General features: G+C 35.6%; 1 protein-coding gene and 1 long non-coding RNA gene across 6 annotated transcripts in view; one reads left to right on the top strand and one right to left on the bottom strand.

Moving 5' to 3' along the window:
• LOC135081620 (atrial natriuretic peptide receptor 1-like) overlaps positions 1 to 15033 on the top strand; it is a 407345-nt gene that overhangs the window by 360107 nt on the left and 32205 nt on the right. For all 5 annotated transcript variants that reach the window (XM_063976371.1, XM_063976372.1, XM_063976369.1 and 2 more), the window contains one exon: positions 964 to 1102. In XM_063976371.1, the coding sequence (XP_063832441.1) occupies positions 964 to 1102 (139 nt within the window). The remainder of the gene's footprint in view (positions 1 to 963; positions 1103 to 15033) is intronic.
• On the bottom strand, positions 3420 to 4340 carry LOC135081630 (uncharacterized). The gene is made up of 2 exons (XR_010259225.1): positions 4101 to 4340; positions 3420 to 3582 (listed from the first exon to the last, which is right to left on the bottom strand). It is a non-coding gene; the product is annotated as an uncharacterized LOC135081630 (long non-coding RNA).

Raw genomic sequence — 15033 nt, 5'->3', positions numbered from 1 at the left:
ATTCAGGTCAATTTCTGAATCGGCTTACATACTGGAGGAAAGGTTACAAAATACTGTTCTATGGCATTATGTATAGTTGTGATCAAAAATATTACAGCACTAGAAATTGTACCAAACTAAATTATTTGAACATTCGAAAGACATTGAAAATGAACGAATAGAAAACAATCGAATAAGCTTTGGAAAAACAATTGGCAAAATATGTAACTAACGAAAAAACAAATGAACATCGCGAAACAAGTGCACGGCGGAAAAACAAGCAAAATATCCAATTGCGTTTTTTCGCCAGTTACCTACATGTTTCCCAATCTTGTTCTATGATGTTTATTTTTAACTTGATATTTTTGGACAATAGCACATCAAGCTCAACGCCATGGCATTCTTGTTCAGCTATTTTACTACATAATATATTATAATATGTTGTCTATTGACTATACCATGAAAGAAAGGAAGTAAAAACCAATTACCTACTTATCACAAGGCAGACAAATACGCTTACCAGTAATACTGGTCGCAATCATAATTACACCTAATATTATGTGCCAACATAAATATTACAATAGATTTATTTTATCTATGTGTTCCGATATTATGGCCAATGTTGGCCATTGCTTTGCTTGGCAAACCATCCAATGTCTTTTTAGGCGGTCTAATGTGACGATACTCATTTTTTGCGCCTATTAAACGACAATTTGGCTCAAAATCCAGTTCACTAATTGTTGTATAGGGTAGATTGGGTACGGTTGTAACAGGGTACAGTTGTAACGACTCGAATATTATAGAAATATACACAGTAGGTGATGGATACAAGGGGAAGAGCATGCGGGTGACAAGACAAGTAAGGATGTATGCACTTTGTCGACCGCATGCCCTTCCATTTGTACCCTGTTACAACCACCTAATCTACCTTATCTTACTATCTCTTCAAACTTTCTACCTATTAAAACTTCTCTCTATCCACAGGTCGTCGCAACATACGTGGCAGCAAATTCTTCGTTACAATTCATACCGGACCGCCCTATACATTGGGCGGGCGGGCGGCTGATGCCCCCACCGGATACCCCCGAGTGTGGGTTCGACGGGTCACTCTGTCCGGATAATTGTGAGTATTGACAACCATATAGACATGTTAGCAAACGGTACAGTAGATTTACAGTGTACTAGTACAGTTGACAGCACATTAGACTACATGCATGTTGAAAAACAGAGAAAATAACTCTGGACAACTGGGCATTCATAAAAATTGCCTAAAATATTCCAGCTAGTTTTTCTCTGCATTGAAAAACTAACGTGACGAGGAACACAATAGATACGAGTATAAATGTATTCAATATAAAATAGAAAAAGCTTTTTGGATCAAAATAATTTTATTCTATGGTCAAATAAAAAAATAGGTAAAAATCAAAACAAAAAACTTTTTCACATTTGAATTATATTTTTTATAAAACATTATTAGCGTACAGCTGCAGACATAAGTTCGTTCTGTTTACAGCTGATTTTACACATTAAAATGTTGATTAAAAGGCCTTTTTCTTGTTGAAGGTCACTTTACACCGCGGTACTACGTTCTACCTTTCCTTTCTATCCTTTCCCAAATGGCATTTAATTACTTAATTGCGGCCCAAAGGACGACAAATATCCACAAATTATTTATACATTCGCATAATCGCAACGGAGCATCTCCGGGAAGAATAATTAAAAGAAAACTGTCAAGTGACGGAAGTAAACACCACGTTTAGGGCTTTTGCCTAAAAAGCGAATTGTTTGTACACGAAGCACTTTTACACGATACGGTTTCATTCATTCATCAAATTAATCAATGAAATTTAATCTGTTTTCTGCGAATAGGCTTTTAAAAAGCGCTTACACGTTCCAGTATTACTTTAAGTTGCAGTGGTAGGGTTAACCCTAGTTCGTGAAAGTAAATGGGCCAATGCTGAGAAGAAGCAGCTCAAGAAACTCAGTCACCATAATTTGTTGTCAGCCTCTTTTTCAAGGGTTACCATGGGGTTGTGTAAAATGACGAAGGTGTCTTTTATGATACAGTAACCTTATCATTTTATCAAAATGAGTAGGTATACAACCGCGCAGCGCGCGAGCACATCGCAATAAACAAAATTCTAAAATAATACTTTATATTACTATACAAATACTACGTAATATTTACTGTAATTATTTATACTGTCCAAACAATAGGTTGTCGAGTGTAAAAGCTCGGAGCGTTCTCTCAGCTCCAGAGGTAGCTTTTGCAAAGCTTTTTTCGTGACGCAATTTAATCTTCTTAATTGCTAGGTGTCTAAGCGGACTTCGCTATGGCATACTTTAGAACAGAAGCTTTGAGTATTATTCACTGTTATTAAAGCAAATCACTTTTGAAATATTTAGCAGTTTGGTTTTGTTTACATTCTGACGTCACAAAGTCTTACAGCCGGGCTAGGATGCGCACCGAGATAAAATCTTATCGCTGATTTTTGACGACAAATGTAAGGGCTTATCGCGTTAAAACGATAAAATGGCGCTATAAACGCTTATCGCGGCGCGCATCCTAGGCCTACTGGGCTTGTTTTTTAAAGTTAGTTTTAATATTTAAGCCAATCGCTACTTGAATCTTTTTAATTATGAATTTAGTTTTGTTGATGAGCACCTTCATGCTGTATAACGTAGAGCTGGCTAGCTGGAACCGCTATGATAGAACTGTCATTTATATTCAAATGTGATGTTGTCTTTAGCTGTGTAATGGCTGTGCCGAACTCTCTATTGTAAATATTCTACGTGTGCTTTGATACCAATATATTTATTATGTTACTACCAACCACTGTGTTTATTGCTCTGTAGCGGACTTAATATATCCCTAACAAGGGTTATGGGCCCAGAGCCCCAGAGCAAAGTAACATTTTAAAATAGTTTGTCGTGAAAATAATTTCGTATAAAGTGACCTCAGAATACAGAACAAACCAGAAGGAGTGTTCGATAACATTTCTACGCGGCAACTTGTGTCCAAAATACTTCCCCTCCCGCGCCCCTCTACCCCCTTTAGTGTTACTAGCGCCGTGTGACACCCCCATTTTTGGGGTAAAATTATGTAATTTTTTAAAGAGATGTTAAACAAGTAAAAAATAAGTAAGTGAAATAAGTACACACGGCCAGTGTTAACTATCCATTTCCGTTTTTGCTCTCGCTCTTATCAAATGGTGATTCTTTGCGATAGAACGAGACGACATGACTGGCCATAGGCATAGATAGTACCTACCTACCTATGAATTTAATTTTTACTCCGAAGTAACTAAGTGTAAGATGATTATTTATTTCTATTAAATAGTGTAATATATGTACTATATTTTATGTAGGTATAATATGTTATTTAAAAGTCAATTACAAAAGTCGAATATAAATTTTAGAATGCCAAGTAAAACAAAAAAGAAACTTAAGGTTCTTTATTATGTAAACATATCGACAACAAAACATTTGTTTACGGCGCAGTAGTGCTTTTAGTTTAACTTTTCTTGGAGTCAAAAACAGAATCCAAATCAAAAACATCACCAATACTTAAATTTGATTGCGAGGCAACTCTGGCTGTGTATCCTGAAAAAAAATCAGAGTAAGTATGTAAGCAATAATTAATTACTTAAAATTATTATTAAATATACAAATATTGCTGCTGCTGATCTGTTGATACCAATGCCTTACTTTTGAATAAATGGGAAAGTATGAAATTCACGATAGTAATTTATTATCTCCTCATTATTAGGGAGTAATATTATAAATTAATTCAATATATTGAAATCAAATCAAAATCAAAAATATTTATTCAGTTTAGACCACAAGTGGCACTTATAATTTAATTAATCAGGTTGTCATGTCATGGATGAAATTACACTAAAAACTAATTAAAACAAAAAGGATGGGGAAAATATTCCATTATTCTGTGGTAACGCTAACAAAATTAACGCGTGAATTTTTTATAAGTAGACAAATGTAATTCAATATAAAAAAGTAGGGTAAAATATTCCGTTGACCTGTGGCAACACTTACAAAATACAACCGTGATTTTTTTTGAAAATTATTATTTAATTAAAATGAATTGGAAATGTGCTACTTACGGATAAAACATGATCCCATGCACTTTCTTCGTAATTCCAGTAGCATTCTTACATGTTGGAACGGCACAAGACGGCATAATTTAATTATAAAGTGTCAATCTGACGGATATGTAAACAATGCGCGCGCCGGCCATTGACTGATTGCTCTAAAGTCAAAGTAGTGCGATTTGGAGTACTTTATATGAATACACATTTACGCCCGTTGACGGTTTCTGGTTTGTTCCGTATTCTGAGAAAGTGACGTGAACAGAATGTCGAATGTACGTATTGAGTTATTGAGAAAAGACAACTATGATAGTTGGAAAGTGCAAGTAGAAGCCCTATTGATCAGAAATGATTTTTGGGAATATGTAAGTGGAGAAAAGTCAAAACCCACGGATGAGACATTATCAACAGCATGGGATTTTGCTGACAGAAAGGCAAGATCGGAGTTGATTTTGTCATTGGATCCGAGTGTTGTTCATCATGTGAAAAGATTGAAGACTGCACGAGAGGTTTGGCTGAAATTAGAGAGTCTGTTCGTATCACGTGGACCTGCGAAAAAAGCGACCCTGATGAAAAGGCTCATGCTACACAAGATGAGTGAGGATCAGAACGTATGCGAACATCTTGATTTATTTTTTGAAGCTGTCGATAAGTTAGAAGAAATGGACATCGTGATCCATGATGATCTTTTAGCGATTATGTTGCTGTATAGTTTACCAGCAAGCTATGAGAACTTCAGATGCGCCATTGAAAGTAGAGACGAGCTGCCAAAGCCTGAACAACTTAGGGTGAAAATTATCGAAGAATACAGTTCGAGAGGCAATACCCAAGTTGAGAGGATAGAAGGAGCTATGTATATAAATAAACATCAGAAGAAGAATGGGACTGGACCTGAAACAAAATTTAAGTATAAATGTTTCAAATGTCAACTTTGGACATAAGGCATCCGATTGCAAGAAAAAGAAGTCTTCTCAGGCTTCAGAACAGAAACCTTCAGAATCTAGTTGCGTTGAGTCGTGTTCGACTGTAGAACATGAAGCTTTAACTGTGTATCATGTTTCAGATAACTGTTTAGCTATTAATTCCAAGCGTCTTCATCAGGAATGGTTGTTTGATAGCGGTTGCAGCTCGCACATGTGTAACAACGCAAGCAGGTTTGATAAAATATTGCCAAGTAACCAACAATTGAAATTAGCCACTGATTCTTTGACAACCGTGCAAGGTAAGGGTACTGTCAAGATATTAGCATGTAACGATGATATTACGCGAAAAATCCAATTTGAAGATACGTTGTTTGTTCCTGATCTACGTAGTAACTTAATTTCGATTTCTAAACTTACTGATCGAGGTTGTATAGTCACTTTTAAACGTGATGTAGCATATGCAACTAAGGATGGTGAAGTTAAGTTGACTGCTGATCGTAGAGGTAATTTGTATTACCTGAGAGAGCAGGATGCTTCGGCATCTGTAGTATCAGATAAGGATGTGGATTTGTGTAGATGGCATGAGCGTATGGGACATTTGAATGCTAGGGATCTTATGAAAGTACTGAAGAAATCGGGTATAGACGCCACCAAGTCTGATACTGAATTGCGCGATTGTGATGTGTGTGCTAAGGGAAAGATGGTTGCGTTGCCTTTTGTGAAGTCCAGTCAGCCATGTGACGAAAAGTTAAAAATAATTTATTCTGATGTGGTAGGCCCAATGAGAGTTCAATCAAATGCGGGAAACAAATATTTTGTTACATTTATTGATGATTGTACTCGTTGGTGTGAAGTTTTTATGTTGAAAAATAAAAGTGACGTCTTGTCAAAGTTTAAAATATTTAAATGTCAGATCGAAAATTTGACAGGTAAACAAATAAAATATTTCCATTCCGATAACTCAGAATACGGAACAAACCAGAAACCGTCAACGGGCGTAAATGTGTATTCATATAAAGTACTCCAAATCGCACTAATTTGACTTTAGAGCAATTAGTCAATGGCCGGCGCGCGCATTGTTTACATATCCGTCAGATTGACACTTTATAATTAAATTATGCCGTCTTCTGCCGTTCCAACATGTAAGAATGCTACTGGAATTACGAAGAAAGTGCATGGGATCATGTTTTATCCGTAAGTAGCACATTTCCAATTCATTTTAATTAAATAATAATTTTCAAAAAAAATCACGGTTGTATTTTGTAAGTGTTGCCACAGGTCAACGGAATATTTTACCCTACTTTTTTATATTGAATTACAATTGTCTATAAAAAATTCACGCGTTAATTTTGTTAGCGTTACCACAGAATAATGGAATATTTTCCCCATCCTTTTTGTTTTAATTAGTTTTTAGTGTAATTTCATCCATGACATGACAACCTGATTAATTAAATTATAAGTGCCACTTGTGGTCTAAACTGAATAAATATTTTTGATTTTGATTTGATTTTAATATATTGAATTAATTTATAATATTACTCCCTAATAATGAGGAGATAATAAATTACTATCGTGAATTTCATACTTTCCCATTTATTCAAAAGTAAGGCATTGGTATCAACAGATCAGCAGCAGCAATATTTGTATATTTAATAATAATTTTAAGTAATTAATTATTGCTTACATACTTACTCTGATTTTCTTTCAGGATACACAGCCAGAGTTGCCTCGCAATCAAATTCAAGTATTGGTGATGTTTTTGATTTGGATTCTGTTTTTGACTCCAAGAAAAGTTAAACTAAAAGCACTACTGCGCCGTAAACAAATGTTTTGTTGTCGATATGTTTACATAATAAAAAACCTTAAGTTTCTTTTTTGTTTTACTTGGCATTCTAAAATTTATATTCGACTTTTGTAATTGACTTTTAAATAACATATTATACCTACATGTAGTATATTACACTATTTAATAGAAATAAATAATCATCTACACTTAGTTACTTCGGAGTAAAAATTAAATTCATAGGTAGGTAGGTACTATCTATGCCTATGGCCAGTCATGTCGTCTCGTTCTATCGCAAAGAATCACCATTTGATAAGAGCGAGAGCAAAAACGGAAATGGATAGTTAACACTGTGGCCGTGTGTACTTATTTCACTTACTTATTTTTTACTTGTTTAACATCTCTTTAAAAAATTACATAATTTTACCCCAAAAATGGGGGTGTCACACGGCGCTAGTAACACTAAAGGGGGTAGAGGGGCGCGGGAGGGGAAGTATTTTGGACACAAGTTGCCGCGTAGAAATGTTATCGAACACTCCTTCTGGTTTGTTCTGTATTCTGAGTCCGATAATGGCAAGGAATTTGTGAATAGTGATTTTTCGAAATTTTTACAAGAAAATGGAATAAAAAGGAGGTTGACTACGCCGTATGCAAAAGAGCTGTGAAAATGCTTGAGAATATGAAAGCAGGGGGTGACACCTGTCTTTTGAAGAAGTCGTTATATGGTCTCAAGCAAGCTGGAAGACAGTGGAATATGAAGCTGGACATGAAACTTAGAGAAATGGGTTTGAGACCAACAGTGAGTGAACCTTGTATGTATCATAAATGTGACAATAATGGAGCAGACCTATTTGTCGTTATCTATGTTGATGATATATTAATTGCTTCACGCAAGAGAGAAACCATAAATAAATTCAAGCAGGAACTGGCAAAGAGGTTTGAACTAAAGGACTTTGGCCAAGCAACCTTTTGTCTAGGGATCGACATAAAGAAAAATGGTAATGAATATCACATGTCACAGGAGAGATATGTAAAGACCATTTTGAAGAGATTTAACATGGAGGACTGTAGTCCTGTACGAACTCCAATGGAGATGGGAAAGATAGCTATGAGTGGCAAAGAGAAGGATGAAGGAGGAAAGTCTTTTCCGTTCCGAGAACTCATAGGGGCACTTATGTTCTTGAGCGTAGCGACTAGACCAGATATCGCGAACGCGACGGCAAAACTCGCACAATTTTCAGAGAATCCTCAGGAAACTCATTGGAGAGCTGCAAAGCGGATCCTTAGGTACCTAAAAGGTACGATTACTCAGGGTTTAACATTTAAACCGATGGGTAAGTGCATTCAAGGTTATGCGGATGCAGATTGGGGTAACTGTGAAACAGATAGACGATCTTTTACCGGCTATGTTTTCATTTTAGGCGGAGCAGGTATCTCATGGGCATCACAAAAGCAACGCATCGTTGCGACGTCGACTTGTGAGGCTGAATTTGTAAGTTTAGCGGAAGCTATGAAAGAAGCAGTGTATTTGAATGGCTTACTGAAGGAACTTGGTCTTCACCATTGGTCTAAGGTAATCATGCATGCTGATAACTTGGCTGCTATCTGTCTAGCTGAAGATCACGGTGTTTATCACGCGAAAAGTAAGCACATCGACATTAGGCATTTCTTTATAAGGGATGTGCTGCGTGACAATAAGTCGATAACTTTAGAACATTTGGCAACTGAAAATATGCTGGCAGATATTTTCACCAAACCTTTGCCTCGTATAAGGCATCACTTGCTGAGTAAAGGGTTAGGGTTGCGCGTACTCTAGTGCCTTGTATAAAGCATGAGTTGAGGGGGTGTGTTGATGAGCACCTTCATGCTGTATAACGTAGAGCTGGCTAGCTGGAACCGCTATGATAGAACTGTCATTTATATTCAAATGTGATGTTGTCTTTAGCTGTGTAATGGCTGTGCCGAACTCTCTATTGTAAATATTCTACGTGTGCTTTGATACCAATATATTTATTATGTTACTACCAACCACTGTGTTTATTGCTCTGTAGCGGACTTAATATATCCCTAACAAGTTTCGACTGTCATTTTATAAAATAATGAGATGAAAAATGTCTAAGACCACAAGAAAAAGGGACTTTACTCAAAATTAGTCAGTGCTAGCCTTGTTTCATTTCTTTTCAGTTGTGAAATAAGAAATGGAACTAGGCAAGGCTTATCTAACTAAATATTGCTTAATTTCAAGGAAACAAGTAAACGAAGTTACAGCGTATGTAGTTTTAAGCTACCATTTCCTGGTATAACTCTGCGGTAATGTATCGGCTACCATTTCCACTTAATACTTACAGGGTGTATTATTAAGGTTGCTTGGATACCGCACTTGGAAGATCGCGAAGTTCAAAGTTAACTTAGATTTTTTGGCTTATTCAGCAAATTCTCTGTTCTTAATTTTTTTAGGTCAAAATTTAATTTTATTCTTAAAATAAATGCATACGACAGCACAACAAGCTAAACATACAGGGGCATTTTATTTTTATGTAATTGTAATAAAATAATGGTATTTGCATCAAAAACAAAATCATCTCAATATTATAATGTTGTAAAATCTCATAAAATTTATTTATTTTATACAAATAAAATAGGTTTTTAAAAAGCGCTTTTACACATCCCAGTATCATTTTAACCGCACCACTGCTTCGGGACAATAAATGGTGCTGAGAAAAAACAGCGCAAGAAAGAATCTTTTCAATGTCGTCTGTACAATACATAAAACCTACCGCTACCAAACAGGCGATGTAAAAATCATTGGGGGAACCCTATGTTCAGCAGTGGACGTTCTGGTGCTGAAATGATGATGATGTTCCTGTAAAAGTTTTAAAACGATATGGAAACCCTGTATACAACACCAATCATTAACACCTCCATTACGGACCAGGCTTAGTTGGTAATGTAAAGAAAAGACAACTAAGTCCCAGTAATCTTGACCTCTCTGGGTAAGTCACGTACGTTGCAATGCCGAGGCTGTCACACTAAGACACCTTAGGCAGAAGTAACTGAGAAATATCTTGCCTTATTTCGCATTTGTCAGATATTTTACGGTAGGTATACGAATACTTTCAACCGCTTGTCTTGTTGAACGTAGAGAAGTCGTCAAGAGACAAGGGAACAAGGATAAATATCTGCCATATGCTAAAAACAGGACATTATTACAAAAAGTTAAACACGCTTCTTCTTCTTCAAAGTTAAACACACGTTGAACACTAATTTAAAATGACATTTCCATTCTAATGACAGTTTGAACTAATGTTCAATGTACGTAATTCACTCTTAACACAAGAATATTAAAATTGATTGTTGTAAAAAAATTGACAACTTTTTCAGCATCTTAGTGAGACAAGTACCTTACAAACAACATAACCTCTGACCTCTGTGGGTGTGAGGGGTGAAAATTAAATCTATTTTAACCGACAAAGTGACCGTAAACGTAGGTTGATGTAAGTTGTACTAATTTGTTTTCAAACGCTGTAGGGTAGGCGTGTCTGTGTGATAACTTTGTAAGTCCACTTTAGCCGCTTTAAAGTAATGTTGTTTAACCAAAAGTTGCGTTTATTACTTTATTAAATCCTCTAATTAAATAATGTTGTAACTATTCAAAAAGTTAAGTACATGGTATTACTAACATAGCACGACTAAGTCTGGTTTGCACCATCTTACTTTAACTTTGACAAACGTCAGAAATCTGTCAAACTCCATAGAAAAAACACCGATTTTATCGTTATAGTTATGGTCAAAATTAGGTGGTGCAACTCAGCCTTAACCCTTAAATTGTTTTTGAGGCATTTGAAAAATACGTATGACCATGGACCTATAAAAAAAGTCGGACGGATTCTCATCAACAAAATACTGTGACATTAGGATACACCAGCTTGCCTGTACGTACAGGCCGGCACGCACACATTGACACCCTGATACACCACTTCGAGTGCAAACTTCACACAGTTGACACATTTAAGCAGCGAAAAAACAACACGAATACGACATGTCTTATGTGATGAAATTGTGTAAAAACCGTTCTGTTCGAACAAACAAAAATTAAGGAATCACATTTCACAGGAAAAATAATAATCCAATCACTTATTTCCCGACATTAAAATATTGAAATTTATTGAAATCAAACGTCATTCACTCGAAAAAATAATACGTCAAAGACCAGTGTTCTCAGTTATTTACGTGGGAAAATTACCCGAAATATGGGAAATTAATAATAATTTTAGGACTTTTTAGTTATTTATTACGCATACTATGGAAATAAAATAATTTATCATAATAATTGTGTTTTAATGGGATATATTTTCATAGGCAAATTTGATCCTTCCCAAAAATGTGGAACTGCGAAATTCAAATTTTCTTACAGTTTGATTGCAAGTCAGTGTCAGGTTGTATGTTAAAAAAATCTATCAGAGATAATAATAATATATTGATGATGCATAAGATTATGATTATAATGTACACAAGATTCGTAATTTGTAACTGCGTGAATCATTTTTGATCAACATTTGTACAGTCGCGGAATGAAAAGGTTCGTCAGTTTTCAAATTGATTCCTTCAACGAATCGCGAGCACATATTACCTTTTGAAACTATGTTACAGAATAATCTCGAGATAGACAAAATAATCTTTAACTGTTAGTCAGTAAAGTTCAAAATTATTCAGATTAAAGTTGTTTGACATTTATCTTGTCAAGAAAATTTTTATGATTGATAAACTAAAACCTTCTTGTTGGTTCAACCTGCCATTATTATTTCTATTAAATAAAAAAAAATACATTTTGTAACATTGCACTGATGGGACAGAAAAATAAGCAAAACCTTCTTCGTTAGCACGTCACATTTATTTAAATGTTAGCAGCACTGTTTCTTGCACTGGTATGTTGGCAGGTTTGACTCTTACAGTACCTAGTGCAAGCGAAAACCGACACTAAGGTGACGAACCTTTTCATTCCGCGACTGTACATACCCTGACACACTGACTTGCAAACAATGTAAGAAAATTTGAACATTGAAAATTTCGCGCCTACCTCAACGCATTCACCTTTCATCCTTTTAAAATGGCACGGAATAATTCTGTCTACATTTCCAAGTAACATCTGCCGATCTATGTTTTTCTTAAAATAAATGGGTAAAATGTTTTGGCTAACATGGCATCCCTAAATTCACTCACACAATAGACAAACGCCAAAATTTTGCGTCACAGTTTTGTTGTAGCGCGAGTTCCGTCCGCCTTTTTTTATAGGTCCATGCGTATGACATCAATTTTGGTGTCACGATGACATCGATTTTTTAAATAAAATCGAGTTCAAAATCGTTTAGGAAACTAGTATTCAATGAGGGCTATCGTTTTTATACTTAACAGTTGGCACCCCTGGCGATTGACAGGACCTTACTCTACAGTGGCGCCATCTTGATGAGTGCAAATGCGATAGTCCTCCTACCACTTTCGCGCTCACCAGTTGGTGCCACTGTCTTCCCTACTTACTAGCAAGTGACAGGACCTTACTCTACAGTGGCGCTAACTGGTGAGCGCTAAAACGATAGCCCTCATTGCTCCTAAAGTATATCCCTGGACCTGAAAAAAAATCACCGAATAGAGCCATCCATTTTATCTAACAGTAAATAAAATTTCACGAAACCCTTTTCTACCCGTAACTCCCGAAGCAGAGGTAGGGTTTATTAAGTAATACTGACACGTGTAAAAGCGCTTTTTAAAAACCTATTTGCTGCAAATAAATTACTTTTACGACTATGGGTAATCTCCGAATATTTTCGAACGAACCCTTTTTACTAGTGAATATAAATACCACATTCGCAAACAAATTTTCCAGGTATTATTTCAATAAAACCCGTCCCTTTGAACTGAAAACTCTGATGCAATATTTACACCCGACGAAATGAATACAAAGTAAATAACTTTTGATCGATTGCGTTTCAATATTACCGATTGGGAATAAATATTTGTTGCGTAATATACTGAGTGCCGGATTTCGTCTACTGTAATGTAAATAACCTTATATTCAGTAAACAAGCTTCGTATATGATTTTTTACAGTTTTGTAAAGAACGGAAATTTTCGATGTTTATGTAAGAAAATTTTGAGACATGGTCTGTCTTTTGTGGAATTAAATATGAATTAATTTATATCCTTCCTTGATCAGCTATGATGTGATGATTGGGCAGCATGTTGTTACAGCCAAATGACGTTTACTGCTGGACAAAGGCTTCCCCCAAAGTTTTCCATAACGACCAGGTACTTCTCGAGACCTTCACCAGTTGTGGTTTGGGCAGCACAAAGAGTCAAAATCTAAGAAAGGTTTTCAGTCCACCAAGCTAAAACAAACCTTATTATTTTCAGGTTGAATTGTCATGCCCCTACGCTGTAATAAAAATTTTAATAATACTCGTACCTCCTACAGACCACCCACGAATTTCTATTTTTCTTTGGAAAATCTGTGTAATGTCTGAATGAAGAGCTTTTAAGTTCTTGTAATAAGTTCTTAGTGAAATATTTTCAGATAAGTAGTAGACATAATATAATCATTTTGACTCGTCTGCAAGCCAAACATAAAGGCCTTATAACTTCGAACACCTTCATAAGTTTGTCTAACATCCTTCCATTTTATGCTCTATTGGATATTTGAGCTGGAACGTTTCTGGTCTGGTGGGCTGGAGGTATTTGTTATCTTCTAACTTTTCCGTTGTTATAAGGTTACATTATGGAATGCCTTGATTTATCGGAAAGGGTATTCTGATTTTAATACCTTTAACCATTAAATAACAAAATAGCTAGCTAGTGTGACCCAGCGCAAAAACGCAACCGCGTTTGTTACACTTGAAAATTTCGACCGTGTTTACTCAATGTCGTAGCTCAGATGGTCAAAGCAGTCACCAAGCGAAAGGTCGCTGGTTCGATTCCCACCATGGGCTATTCGATTTTCTCAAGTTATGAAGAACTTGTAATAGATAGCAAGTACTTTAATCATTCAATTAAGGCAAAGATAAACCGCTTTATTGTGTTTACTAAACGGGTAGTTCTACAAATCAGGGAATTTTACGGGGCTCAACTTGTAGCTCCTTAAATTACCAATTAATAGTTCTCGTTTTAGGGTATTAATAAAGTTTAACTCACATAGTACTTGGGCACTGAATTTCAACACGTTTTAATAAAAACATCCCAGACAAAAATGACTTCAAATGGAAAAAATTCTCATTTCCCTGTGGGGTGACATTCCAGAATTCATGATGTAAATCACAATAAAAAATATATAAAAATATAATTAGTCAAAAATAACATTGTATTGAAAGTAACCATTAGTGTATCTTTCATTTAACCTATATGGATTATGTTTGAATTCCCTATTTACATAATTTTTTGATTGCTGAACAAAGGCGACACGAATTAAGTATCACTTCCCTGCCACCTATAAACACGTTAAAATCTGTAACAAAATAAAGGGTAAGCCACGTTGTCGTTCTTATGTATTTAAGTATGCAGTTAAGTTCGCCTAGTGAAATGTTTATTTCGCCCAAATCGTCAGTCAGTTAGACGCAGCTACGCTGTTATCATCGTCTATCGTGTCTGGGCCAGACAACTTCTCACTCATCTGTTACGTATTTATAACAGTATTTTCTATTATTTTAGGGCAATTATGAAACAATATTGTCAAACTCGCTTGCGTCCATTGACTGATAATATTAAATTTGATATGAAGTTTATATAATTCATGATTTTGGCAAAATACATCAAAAATCTCACTTCCCTGTGTATCATTTCCCTGGGTTTACGAAGAAAATGTAAAAGTTAATATGGACTAACCAGCAAAACTTACTGCCATATAAAGGCATTTTACAAATACACTAAGTGCAGGCAAATGCATACACTCCATTGAAACTGGATACTCCATTTTGACTTGCTTGACTCTATACAAACTTTTAGCTGTTTTTGCAGTAACGTGTGCGAGCACTTGCAAATAGGCATCGTAAAATATTCTTCCATGAAAGCAAATGTTGATGACGCTTAAACTGAATCTAAAACTGAGACCAATAATGCCTGCAACACCAGTATTTTGATTCATCAGACTTGGTTGACCTTACGAGTGTACTGGGACTGAATGAACATTGATGATCCTGATGGATTGCTGGAGATGCCGAAAATAGATACTAACGAATTGTTTCCAGTCGAAGAAAAGC

Source organism: Ostrinia nubilalis, chromosome 20 (genome assembly GCF_963855985.1).
Source record: "Ostrinia nubilalis chromosome 20, ilOstNubi1.1, whole genome shotgun sequence".
In the NCBI taxonomy this organism is placed as follows: domain Eukaryota; kingdom Metazoa; phylum Arthropoda; class Insecta; order Lepidoptera; family Crambidae; genus Ostrinia; species Ostrinia nubilalis.
Note: the sequence above shows the minus strand (reverse complement) of the source record. Positions and strands in the feature narration are given on the sequence as shown.